Source organism: Sphaeramia orbicularis, chromosome 1 (genome assembly GCF_902148855.1).
Source record: "Sphaeramia orbicularis chromosome 1, fSphaOr1.1, whole genome shotgun sequence".
NCBI classification, from domain to species: Eukaryota; Metazoa; Chordata; class Actinopteri; order Kurtiformes; family Apogonidae; genus Sphaeramia; species Sphaeramia orbicularis.
Window position 1 is genome coordinate 40,305,204 of NC_043957.1, and position 24,311 is coordinate 40,329,514.

The 24,311-nt window shown below is 37.7% G+C and overlaps 2 protein-coding genes across 12 annotated transcripts in view; one reads left to right on the forward strand and one right to left on the reverse strand.

The window, feature by feature from the left end:
• Positions 1–9,699, reverse strand: part of LOC115428273 (multiple PDZ domain protein) — a 41,946-nt gene extending 32,247 nt beyond the window's left edge. The window contains exons 1-13 of one of the 3 annotated variants that reach the window (XM_030147186.1): positions 9,437–9,699; positions 8,638–8,732; positions 7,704–7,870; positions 5,179–5,406; positions 4,845–4,913; positions 4,553–4,675; positions 2,916–2,999; positions 2,579–2,686; positions 2,363–2,465; positions 2,095–2,186; positions 1,452–1,665; positions 1,113–1,187; positions 444–523 (exon numbers count right to left, since the gene is read on the reverse strand). In XM_030147186.1, coding sequence (XP_030003046.1) covers positions 444–523; positions 1,113–1,187; positions 1,452–1,665; positions 2,095–2,186; positions 2,363–2,465; positions 2,579–2,686; positions 2,916–2,999; positions 4,553–4,675; positions 4,845–4,913; positions 5,179–5,406; positions 7,704–7,870; positions 8,638–8,650 — 1,356 coding nt within the window. In that variant the 5' untranslated portion in view covers positions 8,651–8,732; positions 9,437–9,699. Of the gene's footprint in view, positions 1–443; positions 524–1,112; positions 1,188–1,451; positions 1,666–2,094; positions 2,187–2,362; positions 2,466–2,578; positions 2,687–2,915; positions 3,000–4,552; positions 4,676–4,844; positions 4,914–5,178; positions 5,416–7,703; positions 7,871–8,637; positions 8,733–9,436 lie in introns of all 3 variants that reach the window. The other 2 variants (XM_030147177.1, XM_030147191.1) reach the window with 2 other exon arrangements.
• A 5,607-nt stretch (positions 9,700–15,306) lies between these two features.
• Positions 15,307–24,311, forward strand: part of adgrl3.1 (adhesion G protein-coupled receptor L3.1) — a 117,852-nt gene continuing 108,847 nt past the window's right edge. For 8 of the 9 annotated variants that reach the window (XM_030147318.1, XM_030147348.1, XM_030147365.1 and 5 more), the window contains exon 1: positions 15,307–15,953. In XM_030147318.1, the coding sequence (XP_030003178.1) occupies positions 15,876–15,953 (78 nt within the window). In that variant the 5' untranslated portion in view covers positions 15,307–15,875. The remainder of the gene's footprint in view (positions 15,954–24,311) is intronic. The other variant, XM_030147341.1, reaches the window with a different exon arrangement.

Below are 24,311 nucleotides of genomic sequence, written 5' to 3' on the forward strand. Positions count from 1 at the left end.
GTCCTGTCAAATGAAATGTGGATGCATCATTTAATTTTATTTAATTGGTTGTTATGTAATTAATAAGAATTCTGACCACAACAAACGTTTAACAATTTGGCCAATTTGTGATGTCAATATTAGTGTTATTTTTTGGGTACATTTATTTTGTTTTTGTTATTATTTATTCACTTACTCTGCAATAGAGATAAAAAACAAAACTCTTTTGACATTTTTGATTCTTTCATCACACTATCTTTGAATGAGTACAAGAAATTCAACCGTACTGATTTATAAAACAACCACGGATCTAACACAGTAGATAAATATCAGCCACTGCCATCAGTGAAATGTCATCTTATTTGCTGATGGAATTAACAAGACTAATATTGGATGATGATGATTTCAGATAATTAATAATATAATGCCAAACACTGAAAAGAAAGTCATGGAAAGAAACTCACAATAACTTCATATCGGGGTCCAACTGCATGCTGCCACCTCTTCCTCAGGTCTTCCTCCTCAGCTGAAGTTAGTTTCGCACCTGTGAAGTGTGCACACATACATATACATATATTTACATATATTCATTTCCATAACAAAGACAGATGAACTCATAGACAAACTATTAGCTTTGTTCCTGTGCTAAATCCTGTTAAGAATAGCAGCCTATATGAAAGCATCACTTAAGCTGTTATATAAAGAGAATTCTACATGCGCTAATCAGGCTGCCAATACACAATCACTCCAGCAGACACACAACACGCCCACAGTGCAGACACACAAGCATGCATGTTCACACCAACCATTTTATGATTTCTTGGCAAAGGAATGTTTTCTTGTCTATCTATTAAAGCCTCCCAGCAATCAGGGCCTATTTGGCAGTGCTCTCTAATCAAGCCCAAAAATCCTTGTCTAAATAAAGCAATATATGCAGGCGGGTTGAGAGACAAATCATCTGGAATGAGCTGAATGAGTTGGATAAACACATGACTGCACAACGCTATAAATAGAACCCCATCAAAGACCACGCTTTGCTGCCACATTGCTGTTCCTTGAGCCCAATCAGCATATCAGAGTTAGTCCCATGATCCAGCACCAGACTGCAGTGCAGTATAGGAAGAGGAGCTTACCTTTTCTGGAATCATATCGGGGTTTCCTGTTGGCGTATGCTGCTTGCCGCGAAATCTCCCGCAGTGAGCAAATTCCTGGGAGATGAGGAGATAAGCCAAGATTCAGACACACATTTACACAAACAGATACATATTTTTACTCCACACACTATGGTTTAGATTAGACATACCAAGACAACCCATAACATACCCATAATAGGATCAGAAATGACTTAAACTTGATTCTAAAAGTTATTTTTGAGTTGCACAAGCAGAATCTGTACTTGATGCTTGCTCAGTTATTCTACAACCAATTCCCTCACAACATTAGTGAACAATCTTGTTTCGCTCTCAAAGCACCTGTTTCCTGAATTTTGTTGAGGCCCACTCTATAGGGATTTCCCTCGTGGAAGCTGTGGGAATGTCGGAGGGGCTGCAAAGGAGGAACAGGAGGCAGAATATGGCTCAGACGGACAGCCTTCCTCAGCAGCCTGAGTCTGACCAGGGGACCTGTCCTCCTTAGCACTTCCATGGCTCGTTGTTCGCTGCAACCATGTAGGCTCACTCCATCCACCTGGGAGGGAGAAAAACAAAACAACTAAAACGGACAGAAGGAACCAGGGAATAGAGCCAGGATATAAATGTGCAGCTATGATGGAGACAGAAAGAATTTTTGAACTGCATGAAGACAAAGCAAGTGCAGGAATAGTGAATGAGAAAGAAAAAACAGATCAATAGTAATCAAAAATAAAAAGAGCAAGATGGAAAGCAGAGGTAAAAATGATAGTTGATGAAGAGTGAGATAGTAAAACCAGAATTCCCCTTCATCAGCTAAAAGAAGGACGTAATAGGTGTGTGTGGGAGTATAAAAGTTGCACACTGCACAGATTTTGAGATGCTGAAATTGTTAAGATTCAGCAAAGAATTTATTTGAGACAAGAAGATATTTGTCTTTAGAAAGCACAATAAAAGCCCATTTTTTTCCATTTCTAGTGCGACTCACAGACAGGATGATGTCTCCAATGTGGATGCGTCCATCTTGATCGACAGTGCTGCCTTTCACTATGCTCTTCACTATCACACCAGCACTGTAAACTGAGCAGAGGAGGATCAAGAAATGAACAAAAACAACATGAATGGATTATTTAATATCACCTCTAAATTATTTTGATTACTCTAATTCCTAGTTTCTGCAATTTGCTTCCATGTAATACACTTAAACTAATGATTGTTAACTCAGTTATCCCCATGTTAACAGCAAAAGACACTACCTGAGTTCAGGTCACCGATGTAGCTGGAAATAGTGAATCCTAGGCCCCGGCTGTTTTTAGTAAACTGCACACTGAACTCACAGTCATTATTTAAGTCATTTAGCTGCAAAGAAACACAGAAAAAAAAGTTTTCGAAGTACTTTTGGTTTAAGCGCAGCTGCATTACCCACATAATGGCACTGATTTGCTAGACTTGTGCTTTTATTCTTTGCACACCTTGCCATCCAAGCTGTCCTGGCTGAGGACGGGAGAGGAAAGGTGGTTGTCCTTGATAACGTCCCGGGCAATGAGCAGTTTCACCTTGCTTCCAGCATTTCGCAACACCTGGGCCAGGTGGTCATTTGTGAGAGGATTAAAAGGATGGTGTGTGACAATTAATGAATAATTAACGTAAAATACACAAATCTGTTAAGAGACGATTGCCCTGCAAAGACTGTAAGGCAAACTGCAGATACACAAAGGACATATCACTATCATTACAGCAGTTGGGTTATGTAAAAAGCACTTCATTATAACATCTTCTTTTATAAATAAAATAAATCAGATGTCTCACCTGGGCCACCTGCTCACTGTTCATCCCTACAAGATCTGTCTCTCCAATGCGTAGGATTTGATCACCACTACGGAGGCGGTTATCCTGGAGGGCACAAACCATATATAAAACCTCTGTTGAAATGTTTAAATACATACTCCTTTTATTCTAAATTATAGTATCACTCTACTTAACCCTCAAAGACCTAAACAGCCATTAGTGACTAAAAGCATCTACTGATCTTAATAATGTCTATGCTTTATAATAATAACAGATAAGAGTTATATAGTACTTTTCTATTATTTATCTATTTATGAGCTTTTTACACATACTCCAGGCATTGGCTCCATTTTTCATTGACACTTTGGTGGTGGTACGCTACATGTGTAGCCACAGCTGCCCAGAGGCAGGCTGACAGAAGCTTGGCTGCCAATCCATGCCAACATCTCCGACCACCACCAAACATTCACACACATTCATACACAAGTGTGAGCAGCACTGGTGGCAAGGTGGGTGAAGTGTCTTGCCCAAGGACACAACGGTACATAACTAGGACAGAGCAGCAACCAAACGCCAACCCTCTGGTTATTAGCCAACCCGCTCTACCTCCTGAGCCATGGCCGCCCAACTACTAATCCTATCAATACTTTGAAATGATTCAGGTAAAAGTCTGACAAATGGCAGTGGTTGCAGACATTTATTTTTCTGTTGAGATAATGATATACTTTGCTGAAAACCTTTGAATTTACCCTGAGCTTTTATGAACATCTACACACAGGGTGCTTGCTCTTTATCCAAATAAAAAATTTCAGAGTTTTTCCAAACATTTTCAAAACTGCAATTTTTTCTGCCAAGACCTTGACTTTATGTCCCTGCGTGCATACTTTTTTTAGTTGAGATTGTACCTGTTTTATGTAGTAGAAAAGTTAATTTTCATAAATGTATGAATGAATGTATGCATAATTTGCAGTAAATTATGTTTACTGACAGAAATGTTTTCAAAGCAAATGAAAATTGCACACAAACAAGTTTCACTAGAATCATTCCAGTACCGACTGTTAGCAAAATCATATGAACTTTTTTATGTTTTATAAACATTATAAATTGCACTTCCTCCCACTCCTTTTCAAATACATGAATGAAGTCATATTTTGTTTTCATGTATATATACAGTATATAAAAGTTTTTCATGTTTTCTTACAATCTGTTTTATTTCTGAGGACTAAAGAAGGATTGATTTGTTTTGCTGCATATTCGAAATTAAACTAAGTAACTAACTAATATGCTTTCCTCATGTATTTCTTATCTTACAAGATTATGTGCGTTTGAGCATACTCTAAAATTCGACGATGAGAGAAACTTTTTTCCATACGTTATTAAGACTTACACACAAAATCCCAGACTTTTCAAGGTCTGGAAAACAGCTTTTCAAAATTCCATACTTTTTAAGACTTTCAAGACCCGCGCAAGCACCCTGTACACACTCAGTAAATTGAATGTAAGAAACTACCAGCTTTTCACTGATAAACGCAAAATGCAGAGGACGATATTCTAATAACTGATGATAAATCACTTGGGAAAGGTTAGATGTAAATTCAGAGGAAGTCCACACAAAAATAACTGTAGGTGTTTAAGGGTTAAGGATGAACTAGATTTACCCTCCCTGCAGCTCCTCCAGGCAGGATGGTCTTGACCATGACTCCTGTGCTCCTCCCTCCTATGATGCCAAACCCAAGGCCCTTCCCATCATTGATGAGCTCTATCATCTCTACATGACGCCTCTGGCACAGAAGAGGTTAGAAAAAGAATGAAAGAAACAATTGATCTTTTGTTTTTAAACCCGTAAAAACTACATAGAGTTACCACGAAAATGCACCTGTCATTATCTACGACACCCAAAGACACATTTACTGACTCTATAATAACACCTCACATGTAAGCATGCTGTACCTCATGGGCAATAGCAGATAGGTTTCTCCCCATCGACATGGTACGGGAGATTCGAGGGGGAGTGCAGTACTAAAAAATAAATGTCACGTGTAAAAGAAACGCAAAACTGAAAATAAAAATTATTAGCTGAGCAGCATGTTATGATAAGCTGCAAACCCTCAGATGAGTTAATATCCAACTGGGCGTGAGATTTATAATATATTCCATTATTATCTAATGCAAAATGTGACATTTTAAATTGCGAGGTAGTACATTTTACAGATGAAAAAGAAGATTTGATTAGTTCAACACTCTTCTTCAGTTATCTGATGTTACTGGTAGATATTTAACATACTTGAGATTCAGCGTTAATGCAGTTTTCTGGGTAGATGTCTGAGAAGGATAGGTCCTGTGAGCCTAGAGATGACATGCTGCTATCCCTGCGGAAGGATCTGGCAGTGCTGGGCCTTCGATTCTCCATGGCCCATGTGTAGGAGTCGCTGTGGCTCAGGGTCTTCAAGCCCAGACCCATACCCTGGCATGGGCCACAGTTCATGGATACAGATTTGGAAATGCCCTTCCCCTGTTGGAATTAAGAGCAGTAAAGGAAAGACAGACAGGAAGCAAAAAGTGTTGAAATGGAGAGGATGCATGTGGAAAAGATCAATTTGGTTGGACAGAAAAGGGGTAAATGAATGAGAATAAGATTGAAGGATGCGAGGGAAGTGAGACAGAAAGATTGGGGAGGGAAATGGATGAGAGAGATAAAGAGATGGGGTGAGGGTTTGATATATAGACTTGGAGACATTCATTTGAAAAAGAAAAAAAAAAGAACATATGAAGACAAAGAGGAATAGGATAAGGGTGAGAAAGTGATAGAGGGAGTGGAAATAGAAAGGACAAAAAGTTGGAGGGGGGGGGGGGGATTGTGGGCAGGAGACAATGAAGAAAGATGTAGGAGGAAGAGCAAGAAGGGAGGGTTAATGTGTGTTAGCCAAAGGTATAAAAAAAAAACACACACTAGACAGATAGGTTTAAAATGGAGCAGGGGGTAAAGATAGTGAGGGAGGAACACAAGGACCTGAGATAAAGGCTTTTCTTCAATACCACGAAACCACAAAACTGTTCCCTTTTGTCTCTTAGGTTTTCTGTTTCAAGGTTTAAAAGCGAGTTTCAGTAGATGTCTGTTTCTGATCTCAACGCAATTCCAGTCTAACAACTTTCATACCTGTTGAAAGAGCACTGAGAATAACAGACAGAGCATTTTCAGATTACTAATAAGCAACTTCACACCCCAAAGAGTTGCTCCCAAATTTATAAGAGCAAAAATAATAAGCTGAAACTTTTTTTTTTTTTTTTTTTTTTACAAGAAATGGATACAGAAGTTGTTTTGGTACGTTCAATACACATCTCTTCACATCAGTCTACAAGAAAATTTTGTTTCATCCACATCAATGTTTTAACCCATAAAGACCCAAACAGCCACTGGTGACCAAAACCACCTACTGATATAAACGGTTTAATACCTGTCCATCCACTAATCCTATCAATACATGTAAATAATTGGTATAAAATGCAGTTTGTCATCTTTTCCTGGTCATCAGATATGACCCATTTGGACGTTCAGAGGCTCCGTAGTGAACGTGGAAACACCGTCATCTTCTACAACATCGATGGAGTTGGATCAATGACAGTGGATGGAAACACTTGGTTTATGTTCAGTTAATGATAATAGATCTGACTGAAAAAGTCACTTTTTCTTCATTTTTCTCTGTGTTTGATACAATAACCCTCAACTTTAATTTGAGCTTTTATGAACATCTCTACGATCAGTAAATTTAATATAGGAAAATAATTGATTTTTAATTTAAAAATACAAAAATACAGAGCATAATACTGGAATAAATAGGGATCAATCACTCAAGAAAGGTTACTTTGGGACCTGCCAGAAAATTATTTATGGATTAATGTCCTGAGTTTTTAGGTGCAGATTTCTGTTTAGTTTACATCATGTTTTATGCAGTGTTAAAATACTGATTAATGTCCGTGTTTATCGGATAATTCAAATAAACAGCTAAAAAAAGTTTGAATCGGCAATGAGTGAACCATAACTAACTAATAAATCAAGTCAATTCAAAAGGAAACAATGATTTTAAGTTTGGAAACAGGGTAGAATGGCTCTGATTTTAGGATGGAAAGCATTATGTAAGACCAGACTGCTCACTGTACAATATAAAATGTTTTACATTTAGTGTCAAACTTTTACATTTTCATCATTCATTATTATTTTCCACTCTTTGAGATATATCTTTTGATATCAGGCTGCTTCTGTCATTGTCTAATATATTAAGAGGATCATATTAGAGGAACATCCCACTGCTTTGATATACTCCAGTACCATGTTTCCTGGAATGCAGAGATGCTAAATGGCTACAAAGTCACACACATCTCTAATGTAATAATGTTTGTTTGTGAGCTTATAAGGAGCCTATTACAGCACACCACAACAGACAATTACCAGATCATAAAACTCCCTATCAACAAACAGGTTAAATTGATTGACTGTGACATAAATGTTAATTGTGTCTACATATTTTGGTGTGTTTGAGGGACTGGGACCACCCGCACAGGCAGACGTCACCTCAAAAGTTATGACAATATTACAGATGACTTCAGCAAACTCCTTGACATGATATATAGCCACCTCTTCCTTCCTCTCTTACCCTCTTTCGCTCTCTCTTAGGGCTTTAGTGGTAAGCTTAGGTAAGCTGATTACTCATCCAGTTTGGTCCCTGCATTCAGTATTTTGGGAACGATTCCGGCTCCTGCCTCTCCATTCAATATACACCAAACACCCACACACTGATGCTCACTCTGTACCTTCACTGGGGGCTTCTGCTGAGCTTGCTGTAAGCTGAGTATATGATGGAACAGGGGGCTCTGCAGGACGGTCTTTAGCACAGAGAGTTTCTCCTGTGTGGGGGCCTCTCCTCGCTCCTTCAGTTTGGCTTGCAATCTCTCCACAGCCTCCAAGGCACACTGAGTATCTGCAGAGAAATTGTATATCATTTCTGTCATCTGGAAAGGTGATTTATTCAGGACAACTTTGCTCTTGTTTCCATTTGTAGCAGAAGATGCATACAAACTTAAATCTCTAATATCATCTATGAGGGAATAAATGTCAATATTTAATTTAATTGTTGGTGAAGATGTTTTGTTATTTGATATAAATCTGACTTTGATTTCCAGAATGCCTGTAGTGTTCTGGAAAGCAATGTTCTAGCAAATAAAATAAATAAAAACTGCACTTCAGTAGTTTGGCTACAAAGGGACTACGTTTCCATTCCTTAAAGCTGCTTTCAACTCATGTGTGCCTCTTTTCTGCTTCCTTGTTAAAACTATAGATAGTGCCAAAACCATGGGAATATTTTTTTAGAAGATGACTGCATCATCTAGAAACATAAAAATGGTGCTAAAACAAGATGTTCTTCTTATTCTGCATCATTAAATAAAGAAAGCAACACACTGCGTCGGTTATTCCTGCCCTTCTTTACTTCTTTACTTGCTGTAATTATTGTAATTGTATATGGCAGAAGGTTAAGACTCTGCAAAGTGTTTACCGCAAAGTTTTTTTGACTACAGACCAGGCGTGAGTCCTGTGCCACCTGCACATGTAACTCCCGCTGCCTTGCCTGACATCTTCTTAATGGTAAGCCTCTGCTGATGCTGGTGGTGGGGGGGTCTTGCTGAGGTTACTGGAACACGTCTGGTATTAAGCAACACTTTATATCTGAGGGTCACTGAATACACTTACCCATGATTTCCATCGTAACCTGCCAGGGTGTTTAGTTAAATTGCTGCGTTGTGCCTTTTAGTGCTAGATGAGTGTCATTCTTCTTTTTTCAATACCTGCATGAAAGTTAAAAGACAAAATATCAAGATAAGTCTTCTTCTGACACTTTTTTTTTTTTTTTTTTTGCATTATAGCAGAAAATAATGGGATTGTCCCAAAAAGCTGATGAGAAAATGAATAATTAGTGCACCAGTATTAATGTTACATTTACTTTGGAGCATGTATAGTATACCTGGACATCCTTTTAGTCCAGTGCCTGTACCATGCTTGTTTGCAAGCGCCTTGCTTGTCGACTAATGCTCTTTAGCAGGATTTAAATCTTCTCCAAAAGGCTTTATCTGCCAGTGACGGTAATTAAAAGCGACACATGGCCTCCCGACCATTGTGACTAGAGGGGGAGTCTGTATAGCTTCGAAGCATGATAGCAATGACATGATTTGATTTGCAAAACGATGGGCTGGAAATGACAACGTCTCATCTGAAATCTAATTAGAGACCGACGATTTACGCACGCACTGGGGAGGGGGGGGGGTATCGCAGTGTTTATGCGCCCTTCACGGCATCTATAGCCTATCTCTGTACCTGTTGATGGTAAAGCACTACTGCCTCAAAAATAATCACACATGAATGATGTATATTAATGACAGAGACGCGTTAATGACTAATTTGACATGCAATTTACTAGACAGCCTAATGTTTTAATATCTATAAAAATGACCTGCGGACATTAGAGGGACAGATCTGAAGCGCTACTTCTCACCTCCATTGCAGCGCCGGTGGGCTATCAACAGGTCCCCACTGAGCTTAAAGCGCACAGACTATCCTCCACCTCCTCTTCTTCCACTCTGCGGGTGAATTTGGCAATAGAGAATACCAAAAACGACACTTTCCTTGTAGAAAAAGTCATAACAGATAATTGGAAGACGGCAACAAATCAAGAAGCAACCTGAGCGCTTTTATTTTCCAGCATTGTGTCCGCGGCTTGAGTGCGCCCTGCAGTGCGCATGTCACCTTCTGATCTTCAGGCACAGAGGGTTCATCCCCAGTGAGGAACTCCAGTAATCCTATAATACATTTCACTGAGTCAGGATGTAAATATTGTAAATGCAGCCAAGTGACAGTTAAGTGGAGTTTAAGGATACAGCCCTGACCCTGTATCCCCTCAGACCAAGAGTGAAACCATTAAGAATGAACACAAGGCAGAGTATATTTTTTAAAATGTTATTTGAATTTAACCCTTTCATGCATAGATTATGAGAGCCTTAATCAAGATTCTTTTTTTTTTCCTGAGTGTTTTTATTCCTCTAGGCCACAGGTGTCAAACATGCGGCCCGGGGGCCAAATCTGGCCCACCTTAGGGTCCAGTCTGGCCCTTGGGATGAACTTGTGAAATGGAAAAATTACACTAAGATATTAACAATCCTTTTAGTCCAGGTTCCACATTCAGACCAATTCAATCTCAAGTGGGTCATAAAAACCTATAAATATTCACAACTCCAAATTTTTCTCTTTGTAAATGTAAATATTTTCATGTATTTACACTAAAACTAAGTATAATGTTGCAAAAATATCTAAATAACCTGAACAAATATGAACAATCTGAAATGTCTTGAGAGAAGTCAGTGCAATTTTAATGATATTCTGCCTGTTACTAAATGTTTTGTGTGTTTGTAGATCCACTGTGATCTGTATGTTATAATGTACATGTGTAAATGATAATCAGAGGCAGAATATTGTTAAAATTACACTTATTTTTTCAGTTTGTTCATATTATTCACAACTTCTGAAAGGATAGTTTGTAGATGTAAACATTTTCAAATTTCATAATTTAATAATTTTACTTTTTTTCGCTCTAAAACATAGAGAAAAGTTTGGAGTTGACATTATTTATTTATTTATTATTATATTATTGTTTTACTGGTTCGGCCCACTTCAGATCAAATTTAGCTGAAAGTGGCCCCTGAACTAAAATGAGTTTGACACCCCTGCTCTAGTCATTAAAAAAAAAACCATGTGATTAAAAATTTTTTGTGAACTTATTTTTCATGGAGTTGCAAAAATGTCCACTCAGCTGGAAACCATGCATTTCATTTTTGAAGTCAAGAAACATATTTACTGATATACTGTGTGAAAAAGTATGAAATAAAAACATTTTTAATGTAGCTAATCTGGTGTTTTCTCACATTTTAACAGATATTATGAAAAAAAAAAAAAATTGTACAAAAAACCCGAACTTTTAATAACAGTCTAATAATAACAATAGTAATAATAAGCAACTGATTTCCGCTCAAACGTGTTACTGCAGATCAGGTTTATGAAGAACAACAAAGTTACACTAACGGTATGAATTACAGTGTATGGGATGGTGCATGAGCATCCACTGTGTTGGCTGATATGGAACTAAAACGACAAAATCCATGAATATATAAGAGAACAGCTGTAGAATAACTGTCCACTGGAGTGACCACTATGCATGAAAGGGTTAAGATTGATTCTCAAAATGTAATATTTGCTCCTCTAACTCAAAGTTAAAAATTTAGATCTAGTAGTCTATAACCTTTAATGCAGGATGAAATATTATTTTATTTCGTGCAAAGGGTCATTTTCATGTTGGGAATGTTTTTGCGTCTTGGTTTTTTGGTGTATTCAACAAACCCCTCCACCTTTGAAATAAATTATAGCAATAATTCATCTTGAAACTTACCTCCTGAGTATAACACAGACCAACTTTAGATGGCTTTCTAGAAGTCAAAAGAAGAGTTTGATTTCATTATTTTATTCCCTAAATTAGAAAATTTAATGTATCTATTTGCAATTTTGAGGTCAACATGGAAATAACAACCACCAGCGACCAAAAGCATCTACAGATCAAAAAAGTTTAATAACTGTTGATTCACTAATCCTACCATTGGGTTCTATGCACAGCCCCACTACTTCCTGAACTTAAGGCAGCTCCTTTATTTTCTGTCTTTCATTGTTGGACACATTGATTAATCCAGGTGTGTCTGCTGTGTCTTGTTACTGTGGTCAGACACACCTGGGTTAATCAGTGTCCAATAATGAAAGACAGGAAATAAAGGAGCTGCTTTAAGTTCAGGAAGGAGTGAGGCTGTGCATGGAGCCTATAAGCGAAATTATTGAGGTAAAATTCAGTTTGTCAGTTGTTTTTATGTTCATTGAATGATATATTTTGCAGTAAAACTAACTTTTTCTTCAGTTTTCTCTGTTTTCATATAGTAACTTTTTAATTTAGTCTGAGCTTTTATGAACATGATCAGGAAATACACTGCGAACAAAAAGTTAAGGATATTTCTCTTTTTTTGTCATTGTTTTGGTTCATTTTTGCCATTTGTAAATAAAACTGTCTACTCATTAAAGAAAATGTGTTTCAATTCAATTCAAACAAAAAAGTAAAAAGCACTGTGCAAGAATCCCAACTGAAAAAAAAAAAAAAAAAGCCCAAAAATTAAAAAAATCTCCTTAACTTTTTGTTTGTAGTGTAACTGATTTGCAAAGAAAAAATGCCAAATGCAGAGGCTAATATCATAATAAATGGTAATCAATCATTAATCAGTCTCATGATATTTTATTTAACTCTGATAAGTCAAAGATTATGCTGTTTGATACAAACAGGTACAATGTAAAAACTAAACTTAAGTTCCACAATTGTTAAGAATAAATTGTTCATATCTTTTTGCTTGAATATTTATCTCTGTTACTTATGGGTTAATTTTAAACGTTGTGCTGCTCACTCAGTCAGAGTGGCTTTTAACAATGCATTCTGTATTATACATGGTCTTTATCGTAGCTATAGTGCTAGTGGTATGTTCTGTTTTAATAATGTTCGCTCTTATTATGAGATGTTACGGAAAGCAATTTTGAATTTTATACTGCGTTTAAGTCACTCTAGAAATGTTGTGATTTTTACAATTGTTAACTCTGACTTTTATGCAGATTCTGCACTTGTTAAATACTGGCACCAGCATCTTTAAACTTGTTATTGAAGATAGGGTGTGTGCATGCGTGTTGTTGTTTTTTTTTTTTTTTTTTTACATATATATAACCCTTTTTATTATTATTATTATTATTATTATTATTATTATTATTATTATTATTATTATTATTATTTTAACCCTTTCATGCACTAATTATGTGAAATTTAGTCAAGATATTTTTCTACAGTGTTTTTATTCCTCTTTAGACATAATAAAACCCCAATGTGATCGATTAAAAAAAAAAAAAAAAAAAGTTACAAAAATTTCCACTCAGCTGGACATCATGTATTTAATTTTTGAAGCAAAGAAACATGTATTTAAAATCTAATATCAGAAAATGATTTGGAAAACCATGCAATAAAAACATTTTTAATGCTGCTAATCAGATGTTTTCTCACATTCGAACATACTCTAATACTAGTTATTATTCACTGCATGGAGATAATATGCAAAAAAAAAAAAAAAAAAAAATTAAAAAAATACCTGTCAATTACAGTCTAATAACAATTAGCAATTGATTTACACTAAAACATGTCACTGCAGATCAGGTTTATCAAGAACAGCAAAGTTACAGTAATGGTCTGAATGTCAGTGTATTATGGGATGGTGCATTAGTGTCCACTGTGTTGGCTGATATGGAACTAAAACAACCAAAACCCTGAATATACATGAGAACAGCTGGAGAAGAACTGTCCACTGGAGTGACCACTGTGCATGAAAGGGTTAATGTTTATTATACTCTATGGCAGGGGTGTCAAACTCATTTTAGTTCAGGGGCCACATCAGCTAAATGTGATCTGAAGTGGGCCAGACCAGTAAATTAATAACATAATATATAAATAATAACACCAAAATTTTCTCTCTGTTTAAAGTGAAAAAAGTAAAATTAAACAATGACAATATTTACATCTCCTAACTATCCTTTCAAACAATGTGAATAACATGAACCAACTGAAAAAATAAGTGTAATTTTAACAATGTTCTGTCTCAGTTTATCATTTACACATGTACATTATAACTTACAGATCACAGTGGATCTACAAATAGACAAAACTTTTAGTAACAGACAGAATATTGTTAAAATTGTACTTACTTCTCTTAAAACATTTCAGGTTGTTCATATTTGTTCAGGTTATTCACATTTTTTGTGAAATTATACTTTGTTTTAGTGTAAATACATGAAAATATTTACATTTATTAAGAGAAATTTGGAGTTGTGAGTATTCATAGATTATTATGATAGTATTTTACTGGTCCTGCTCACTTGAGATTGAACTGGTTGGAATGTGGAACCTGAACTAAAAGGATTGTTAACATCTTCAGTGTAATTTTTGCATTTCACAACTTCATCCCAAGGGCTGGGCTGGACCCCTTTGGCGGGTCAAATTTGGCCCCCTGGCCGCATGTTTGACACCTGTGCTAAATGGACTGTAATTACAGGGTGTCCCATAAGTCTCCATACATAGGAGACATAATACATTCCATACATACAGGGTGGGGAAGCAAAATTTACAATATTTTGAGGCAGGGATTGAAAGACAGTGTATGACCAATTGGTTTATTGAAAGTCATGAGAATTTAAATCTTCAAATCATATTTTACTGCATTTCTAACGGTCTTGTTGTCTACCTCAAGTTCAGTTGCCATTTTTCTCATGGATTTGGTTGGATCCTTTAGGATTTTGGATTTGAGAGCTTTAATAAAAGCTTTGGTACGTTTTTTGTTGCTTCCTCCACTTCCAGACTTTCTCGTAATAGTTTTGCTCATAGTCATTCTCTTCTTTACATCATAAACAGTCTTTATGGACACTCCAACTATTTTTGAAATCTCCTTTGGTGTGACGAGTGCATTCAGCAAATCACACACTCTTTGATGTTTGCTTTCCTGATTACTCATATGGGCAAAAGTTTCTGAAAAGGTATGGATAATAGTGTTAGGTATGATTATGACATCAATATATGTTTGGTTTCAAAATAATTGACGTTCTGCCTGCTGAGAAAAAACAACTAAATGTTCATTGTAAATTTTGCTTCCCCACCCTGTATATGGTTCTAACATGTATTTCTTTATATTTCTTCTTTATAGTTCTTCAGCAGTGGAGGACACGCATTGAAATGTGTTCCCGACAAAGCGGCAGTCGTATAGAGCATATTATATAAATAAAAATGGTTTATGTCAAGAAACGTTTATTTTTCCTATGTATGGAGACTTGTGGGACACCCTGTATTTATATGTCTGATACAAATAAATAAATGAAATGAAAATTAAAGAAAGGTCAGATTTAGAGAACAAAAAAATCATTTGCAAGTCGACACAAAAGTAGGACTGTGTCTTAAAGAGATAAAAACTACTTAGGGTGTGGGGGCTTTGAGGCAGGACCATTTGAGTGTGGTCCTGGTCACTTTAGTTTGGGAACCCCTGTGTGCGTTCACACGGTAGGTGGAGCCCTAGGTCCAAAGATTTAGGAGCCAGATCCAGTTCCGTGTTTTCCATCGCACACCCCCACTTGATTTCTCCCTCTTTCTCTCTGCATCCCCCAGGCAGGAATCATCACTCCCCCCTCCCCAGCCCTCCACCTACCCACCCACCCTTCGACTCCCCGCCCGCCTGCAACGCAACGTTCCTCTCGCAGGGCTGCGCTCTGATCAACCGAGCATCCACCGCGCCTCCAAATTGGTTTGTCATTTCTGACCCCACTCTGTGTGTGTTGACCACGGTCCTCTGCTGCGCCTGTGGACCTGGAGTCAGTAAGAAAATAAAGGCAACCGAGACATAAAAAGAGGAGAAGGGAGGGAGGAGGAAGGAAAGGATACAGACAGACGGATAGAGAGAGAGAGAGAGAGAGAGAGAGAGAGAGAGAGAGAGAGAGAGAGGCAGATCCGCCTGTGCCCTCCTCCAGCTCTCTCTCCACTGGACTTGAATTTGGACGGACTCGCTGCCTCCTCCTGTGTGAGCGCTGATCTGGATACTAAGCACGCAGCAGCTTCTGGTTTATTACACCATCAGCTTTATTTGCACCCCTTCTTTCACCTAACGTTTACCCACGACGTTTTTTTTTTTTTTTTTTTTTTCTTTTTTTTCTGCAACAGGAACATTTAACATCACCTTCAAACACCAAAACCAAGCACTGAAATTATTCTCGACTCTTGGAAGATATCGTTTTTTCTATCCAAAGCCCTGCGTTGGTTCTGGAGGAGACTGTATATGAAAAAGGTTATTCCTGACTCCTCTGCGCCGCTGGATGTGTGCATATGCGCCTTTATCGCCTCCACTGGTGTTACGGTAAGGATTCAGTCTATATCCTTAACAGATAATGCAGATTTTTTTTTTTTATTATGAATATTTTTGCAGGCATCCTTGGTGAACGTCTGTAAACCTCTTGGCTGCATGTCAACCTGTGTCTGTCACCGACCTGTTCTGAAAGCTGCACGGTAGCGCTGACTTTGGTTCTCACGGATGCCCATGGGAATGTGGCCTGCGATTATTAGACTTAAAGGGCGCGGAAACCGGCCCTGATGTCGTCAGGGTATAAATGTAATGGTAGTTTCCCCTATTTACACAGATGATGGTCCAGCGGCTTGTGTCTGGATGGGCGTCGCTCGGATGTGAGATGTCGTCAAGGCGAACTAATAAGCACTGATACCTATTACATCCTCTGAAAACAATACATGCAATAAAGGCCAGGGTGTACACATCATTATGATTCTGTGGCTGCATGGATCTGTTTCACTGCAGGGCGCACTGATAAATCACATGTTCTGTGGTATGATAGATGACAGACTTTTAAGTGTCCACCACCTCAGCTTTCTTCTTCTGTGTTATTCGGCTTTGTCATCTGAGGGTTGGGGAATGCAGTTCTCCTATTTGGGGCTACCGCAGTCTACAATTCAGACCCAAATCCATCTGTAAGAGAAAGAGTATCCAGCAGGCCAGTGCACCCCAGGATACGTCAATCATGCGGATACATGAGTAGAAGCTATGACTTTTATTTACAGGAGAGAGGCGTCCTAGGTTGGAAATGACCTTGATGTGCACAAACTGTTAAAGGTTGCACAATTCCAGACCTGAACCAGAAAATGAGCACCCCTGCTTTTGAATTTGTGTGGAGCCCTATATAGGCTACGGTGTAGTCTTTGTCAAGAGCTCCATAATCCCTTTATGTTTGCATACTGATGATGCTCTAACTCATTTTAGTTCAGGGGCCACATTTGCCCCAATTTGATCTGCAGTGGGCCGGACCAGTAAAATAATAACAGTGAAAAAAGTAAAATTATCATTATGATCAGGTTTACATGTACAAAGTGTCCTTAAAAATCTGAATAACACGAACAACTTGAATTGCCTTAAGAAAAACAAGTGCAATTTTAACAATATTCTGCCTCTGTTTATCAGTTTGTCATTTACACATGTGCATTATAATCGCACAAAACATTTAGTAACAGGCAGAATATTGGTAAAATTGCATTTACTTTTCTTAAGACATTTCCGTTTGTTCATATTTGTTCAGGTTTGTCACATTTTTTTGTAAAAGTATAGTTTGGTAATGTAAACATTTTCAAGTAATTGTACTTTTTTTACACCAAAAAACAAAGAGAAAATTTGGGGTTGTCATTATTTATAGGTTATTATGATAATATTTTACTGGTTCTGACCCACTTGAAATCTAATTGGACTGTATGTGTCTATATGTAGAACCTGAATTAAAATGATTTTGACACCACTGATTGTTAATATCTGAAGTGTAATTTTTGCAATTCACAAATTCATCCCGCGGGCCAGACTGGACCCTTTGGCGGGCCGGATTTGGCCCCCAGGCCGCATGTTTGACACCCCTGCTCTTACTGGTTTTACACAGGTGGGCTGTCTCAAAAATACTGCAGACACTTAGCTAACAAAACACATTGTTATTTGGCCCTCAGCAGTCATTTGTTGTGCATCTCTGCTGGGGTGGTTGTGCACTGCCAGTCTGAATTACTGACTGTCTTCTGCAAGCATCCAAAAGGCAGCACAAAAAAAAAAAAAAAAAACATGAGCAAAGTCTTTGTGTGGCTCTCTATGCCCAGTGCCGTGTCTATAGGATGGAGCAGTTACAATATGTTTATTCATCTGCCAGAGGTGCACCAAAGTGCCTCAGAGGAGGAGACTGAGCAGGTGGGAACATGAACAGGTCAGGTAGTCTGTTATCTGTATATTTATTTAGGAAAACAAAAAATATAGATTTGCCTGGTTGCCATTTTAGCAGCATCTGTTAAAGCACAGGACATTTCCCAAGGAGATTATGTTTGTGGATTAGATGAATGCTCCTAAATTAGCTGTCATTGTTGCATCTGTGTGTCCTCAGTTATATTTGTATTACTAGTTGATTATTTGTTTTTATTATTTGTGAAAAATGGAACCTAGAATATCATTTCCTGTCTTAATCCTACTGTTTGTGCAAGTTGTTTTGAGCAGGAAAAAAAAAAAAAATAGGCTCAGTGTTACTTTGTCCCTGTTACTTTTCTGACGGGCCTCTCCAGAGAAAGCTACAGGATGTTTCTCAGACATCACATGAATCTAAGGTGTGTCAAAGAGCATCTTGGGTCACATTCAGTTATGACACCCACACAGCATTGATGTTGTTGAAGCACCTGAAGCTATACAATGTGCAACAGCTGCAGTCAAGCAATCTGCTGACAGTAGGTCTATCTGTCCTCTCTTAATTAGGTCACTGATTCATTTCACTTGTTATGATGCACAAAAAAGGCACAGCTTCTTGGGGAAAACAGGGTGCAATTTAGGATGGTTGTGCTAATTCAGACTGTTCTGCTTGATTGACCGAGGCCTGACTTCTTTGTTTAGGACTGTTAATGAAACACAATATTTGGTTTAGATTTGGGTGGCTCCAATAACAACATCTGACCCCATAATGGAAACAGGCTGTGATTTAAATAAGGGATCATATGTTCACCATCAAGTGCTCACATCGCAACGGCTGAGATAATGAAAATAAGCCTTGGCAGGCAACATGATCTATTACAGGCAGACAATAACAGACACATAATAACTATTGAATATTAAGACAAGCAGGCATATAATCAGGTTTGTTCCAAGTGTAACTATGCTTGTTCCTGAAGACTCTTTTTTCAATGTCAATGGTTATTGGAGTCTGTTGTTATCATTTGCGCAATTAATTGTTTTTAGTGGGCACCTAGAATAGAGGGGCTGATGTCCCCAGAACCAATTTAACAATCCTTTTCTTAAATAAAAAAAAAGAAAAAAAAGCGGTTCCCAGGACCCACTTTTCTGTTTAGTTAATTTATGCATGGCTAGGTAAAGGTTTGTGTTCGAGAGCCTTGTAGATAAACAGAAGGTGGTGTTTATTGTGTTCACAGAAACCAAACCAGCATTTTTGCATGAATAAATCATCACTTTTTGAGCTTGTCTTGAAAAACACATCAACAAATCTTAATGCTGCAATAATAATATTAAGTCTCAGTGAAAGTGGGGCTGTTGAATTTCCTAATGTAATGATGATTCATATTCCAAGTCTCAGCCATGCTTTGTGTGTGGAGTTTAACCTAATTCAAAAGCCTTTTTCTCCACTAGACAACGTCTCTCTTCTGTATGGATATAATGAGGCCAGATTCTTGCTTGGCTTTCGCATCCACCTAAAGCACCCGGTCATGTGTTAACACATCCTTCCTTCTATCTTGCTCTTCATTCAAAGAATAACCCAACTCTCCATGTTTTTCACCGTCGACTGGAGCTATCAGCTCAGTTCACATCCTTTAATGTGTGAGGCTCGCCTCCTATATCATTCACCCCTATTAGAGGTTCAATCCATGTGAGAGGACTCTGCCGTGTCTATGCTACCTGATTAGATATATACTTGGAAAAGGCGAAAAACCAGTAGTAGACGGCTGGCTGTCAGATGTCAGGGCATTCACTGACTCATTGCTCCTATGGCCTCAACTTGAACAGACCGCTAGAGATAGATGTCTTACTCTGTCTAAATATGGAACTGTTGGAAGCCTTTCTGCTTGAACCACCTCAGCTGATTATCTGTCTGCATTTTGGGGCCTACTGGAGGAAATGTACACTGTTGGCCTAACTACTCATGCTGTGTTAAATGGGTTGTTTGTGTGCATCACTGTAAGTGATACATGTTGTAATCCTGCTGAATGGCTTTTGCCTTGTTTAGCAGGACACTGTAATTAGACTATTAAACAACGTCAACGAGGATGTGATGCTGAATCAGATTGTGGTCTTAAGTGTTTTAAGTGTCAAAAAACAAAGAAATGTAGAGTATTCCCTTGGCATGAGTGTAAATAATTAAAGCAAACACACCAAAATTATTGATGTTATCACAGAACAAGGAGCAATGTGTTGTGTATCTTACTTTTAATGACATGTTACTGTAAATTCAAAGGACAGGATTTTATGTTTAGATCCGTCTTTCATAACAACAAAAGTTACTTAATTGGTGAAAATCAGTTTTGTACTTTATTGGGAGACATTTTATTTATGATCATGTATTTGTCTCAGCCTTACTTTGTAATTAATATTGCACTCCTACTGTGAAAAACCCAGACAGAGAAAATATTGAATATTATGAATCTTTGTAAAATAACATCAACATTAACTATACAATGATGACCTGAGTGCCTTGGCTGTGGAGTGATCAATCTGAGAGACTTCGGTTGGTAAAAAATCAATCTCACGTCTGACAGTAATGTTTTTTTTGTGTGCGTTTTTTTTTTTTTAAAGACAGGCTTTATTTTACTTTACCAGTTGAAATCTCAGTCTTTTATCTTTTTCTCAGGCATAGCTGAATTTATTTCATGTCAAGCTTTTATGTTGTCATCATTAACTTGTATTTATTGTGGTTTTATTGGTTGCAAAATACCTTGTAATAGTGTTTTGAAGTGGTCTGTATCAACTGAAGATGATGGTTATTATACAGTATTGATGTTAGGAGAGGAAGCTGTGAAAAAGCTGGGAGATTCCTATTATTTTATACAATTATTAAAGATAGAATTGTGATAGTAATGTGTAGTATATGCAACATTATTAAATTGTAGATCAGGTTTATCCAGAGTGTTCTTCAAATTCCCACCTAAAATATAAAACAGTGTTTGTAACTTGCTAAATATTTTGATAGTTTTGACAAATGGCTATTTTCATCAGCATCAGGCCTGGTGTAATTATTATATAACATCCTTATCAGAGTGATATGAGCTACCTGCTATTATTCCTGTCCATTCAGCTGCATGAAAACAACAGGCTCAAACACAAAAAGAAGTGAATTTCACATCATTGATGAAGACGCTGGGCATAAAAAAGAGGAATTGTTAATCACAATTATTTGAATGACAATTAATTGTCAAAACTTCAAAACTTCATTACATTGGTGACAGCTTAAACTAGAGGATTGAGTGACTTGTCTTTGAGCTACGTGTTTAAGCAGCTGTCTTCTCTATTAACTAAAGTGTCGCTGAAGCACAGCCCATTGTTCATTTAAAACCTTTCAGTCACTATGTAGCTGTTATCCTTCTTCCACAAAGAAAACACTTGTCCTTCCAGTCAACATCTCCTGTCCACACTTCTCCTCTGTGCCCTTCACCTCACTGTGCCCTGCTCGAAGCTGTCACCACTCACACACAGGCATACATACACCCATGCCTTTCTTCCTAAAGATACTCTAAACAAATCAACACGGCACACATCAATTACCACTAGTCTGTAGCTCTTGTACGTAAGCACACATGTTAAAACTCACATACCCACAGAGAGCCACACATAGACATTGCCTGCAGCTGTATATTTAGTGACACACACAGTGCCATTAGGGAGCTGAATGGAGAATCAGTGTATGAGGCCATACACTGATTGTGAGAAGCTCACTCAAAGGTCTGCCGATTATTTTGGTCTCCACAGGAAATCATTTACAATAGCACTCGCCCCCTCCTCTCCTCTTCCCAGTTCAACCCATTTAAGCAGCGTGTTAGTGTGTGTATGTGTGTTTGTGTGTGTGTGTGTGTGTGTGTGTGTGTGTGTGTGCGTGCCGTGCATATGCAAGTCTTAAGTCAGTCAGCTCAATATTGATGGGGAAATTCTTTGCTGTGTTGTTTGTGTGGTGGACTGTATCGTGCTTAGGAGGTCGGCTCGTTTAGAGAAAGGGACGCATGGAAATGAGTCACACACAATATGATGCAACACAGCGGAGCAGATTTGAATTATGGGGCAATGAACAATGAGGTCATCACAGGGCTGGGGGCATAAATCTCTCAGTGTTGATGTTATACCACAGCATTTCTTATCAATGGAGGAAACTACAGCAGAGCTTGAACATGCAGCATTGTTTAAGAATTGGATTCTGAATTACAAATAAAGGACTTTGTCGACTCCAATGACTGAAGGGTTGAGACAATGCAAGGGGAATTCTTGTTATAATTCCATTGTTGGTATTGTTTGCAGAGCATGGTTTACTTAAACTAACAAAAGTAATGTTACGTCACTGATTTATTTCTGCTGATTATCACTTAAAGGTGTATTAAGTACTTTGTAGATGGTCAAATTGTAATACTTTTTCCTATTATCACTACTTTTCGAGTGATTCTATGCCTTTTTTATCCACCATACTGCATCCAATGATATTTTCCATATCTTTTCCTACTTCAGCAGATTGTCCACAATCAGCGTCTGCTGTAATACCATCATCCCCAGGCCCCTCTTAAATTTCCTGCTTACTGGGCTTTTACTTTAACTGCATTACATACATCTTCCACTCCCTGTTCATCTGGTTCCTTTCAGCATAAACCAGACTGAAAGATCTAACTCAAATCACTTTGATGCGACTGGTCGTTTGATGGTAAATTAAAAAAAATAATACTGTCATTTATTGTGCCTGTTCAGTGGCACAGCTGGGATCTTGATTGATATCGAATGGCGTTTTTTCATTCCAAGTCTTTGAGAGTGAGAATATGTGCCAGGGAGTATTGATTTGGAGCTTAGTTGATGGTGCAGTGTGATAGGCTGAAGGAGGGTAAGGATGACTAGATGGTCATGCTTGAAAGAACAAAGAAATTAACTGATATAGTCATGATCAATTGCTTGATAATGTATGTTCACATCATTTGTATTTTTCCTTTTAATCTGTCTTGTTTTAAGTCTAAACATAGCACCTAACTCTGCCTAAGGTTAAACCCACTCTATCTGGCTGTTGAATAATTCTGTGTGAAACCAGTGCTTCAGTCTGCTCGCTTTTTTTTTTTTTTTTTGTGTGTTTTTTTTTTTTTTCACTTTTCCAATGTGTGGCTCTAAAATAAGCAGTGTGGTTCAGACAATACAATTTGTTTGAGATAAAAGCACCATGGCCCTATGGCATGCATCAGCACACGTCAATTTGTAGCTGACATATCTTTCACATTTTGCAATAAAACCATTTTACCACCTCTGTGTTTTGCAATGGAGCCTGATAGTGTCACACCAAGACAGATGAGTTGCACTGTGGCCTGTGGGCCTGCAACAATAACTAACATGGATCACGTGTCTGTTTTGTAAGCAACGCATGTGATAAATTCTCCTGTAGTGTGCTCTTGTGCATTTTGATCTCCTGACTGGCTCTCACCTGAATGTTTTAGTCATGATAAATGAGACAGCACCTGTGTTTGTTATTCCAGACTAAAGGTGTAATCTTTGTGTAACAGTCATGTTAGGCAATTATTATGAGCTGTTTTAATTTTTTATGCTTAGACTTAAACATGCTGTTGTGTGTGCCTGCACCAATGTATTGAAACGTCTCATTATTAGGAGTAGAATACTGTAGAGTTGATTACAGCTCAACAGTACATAATCTCTGGACAAATCAACCAATTCTTTATTTTATCATGTTCACCCATTTCCTCATGCTCCCTTTTTCTCTCCCTTCCTAAGATTTATGTGGGGCACACAGACAAGAGTCTTTAATTTTACGCCTGGGTAGACCATATACACTATTGCTCCATATTCTTCATGCTTATATCGAATCTGTCGAAGCCCAGGGGGATAGTTGTGGTTTTAAAATGAACACAGGACACTCCACCCTTTAAGGAAAGTTATCACACTGCTTCACTGGAAAAAAAAAAAAAGATAAATCTCCACTAAGAAGCATCAACACATCCTGGTGTGTTATGGCACGATTTGTTTTTTTTTTTTTTCATAATTACAAGGGGTAATGCATGAAAAACCACCATGAAAGCATACTGTAGAGTCATCCTAATTACATACAGCATGCTCATGAGTAATGGGAGTGACATGGGACATCAATACAACCACTGTTTCTCATAATAGAAAACACCATTGTTTTACTGTGAGAAAATGGTCAGCATATATCATATGAAATCTAGTCCACTTTTTCTATGAAAACACTGAACCACAGATAAAGAAAAAAAAAAAAGCTTGTCCTTGTCCTCATCATGTCCAACCTTTGTTAAGTCAGGCTCTGGCACTTGCTCTCTTGGCCTTCACCCATTCCTTACTCCAAGGCAAAGCTCCCAGAGGATCCCTCTCACCTTCATTTGATCACAATTTTACCTCTGTTTTTACACTAGAAGGCAGGAAAAAAAAAAAAAAAAAAAAAAAAAATTATATATATATATATATATATATATATATATATAT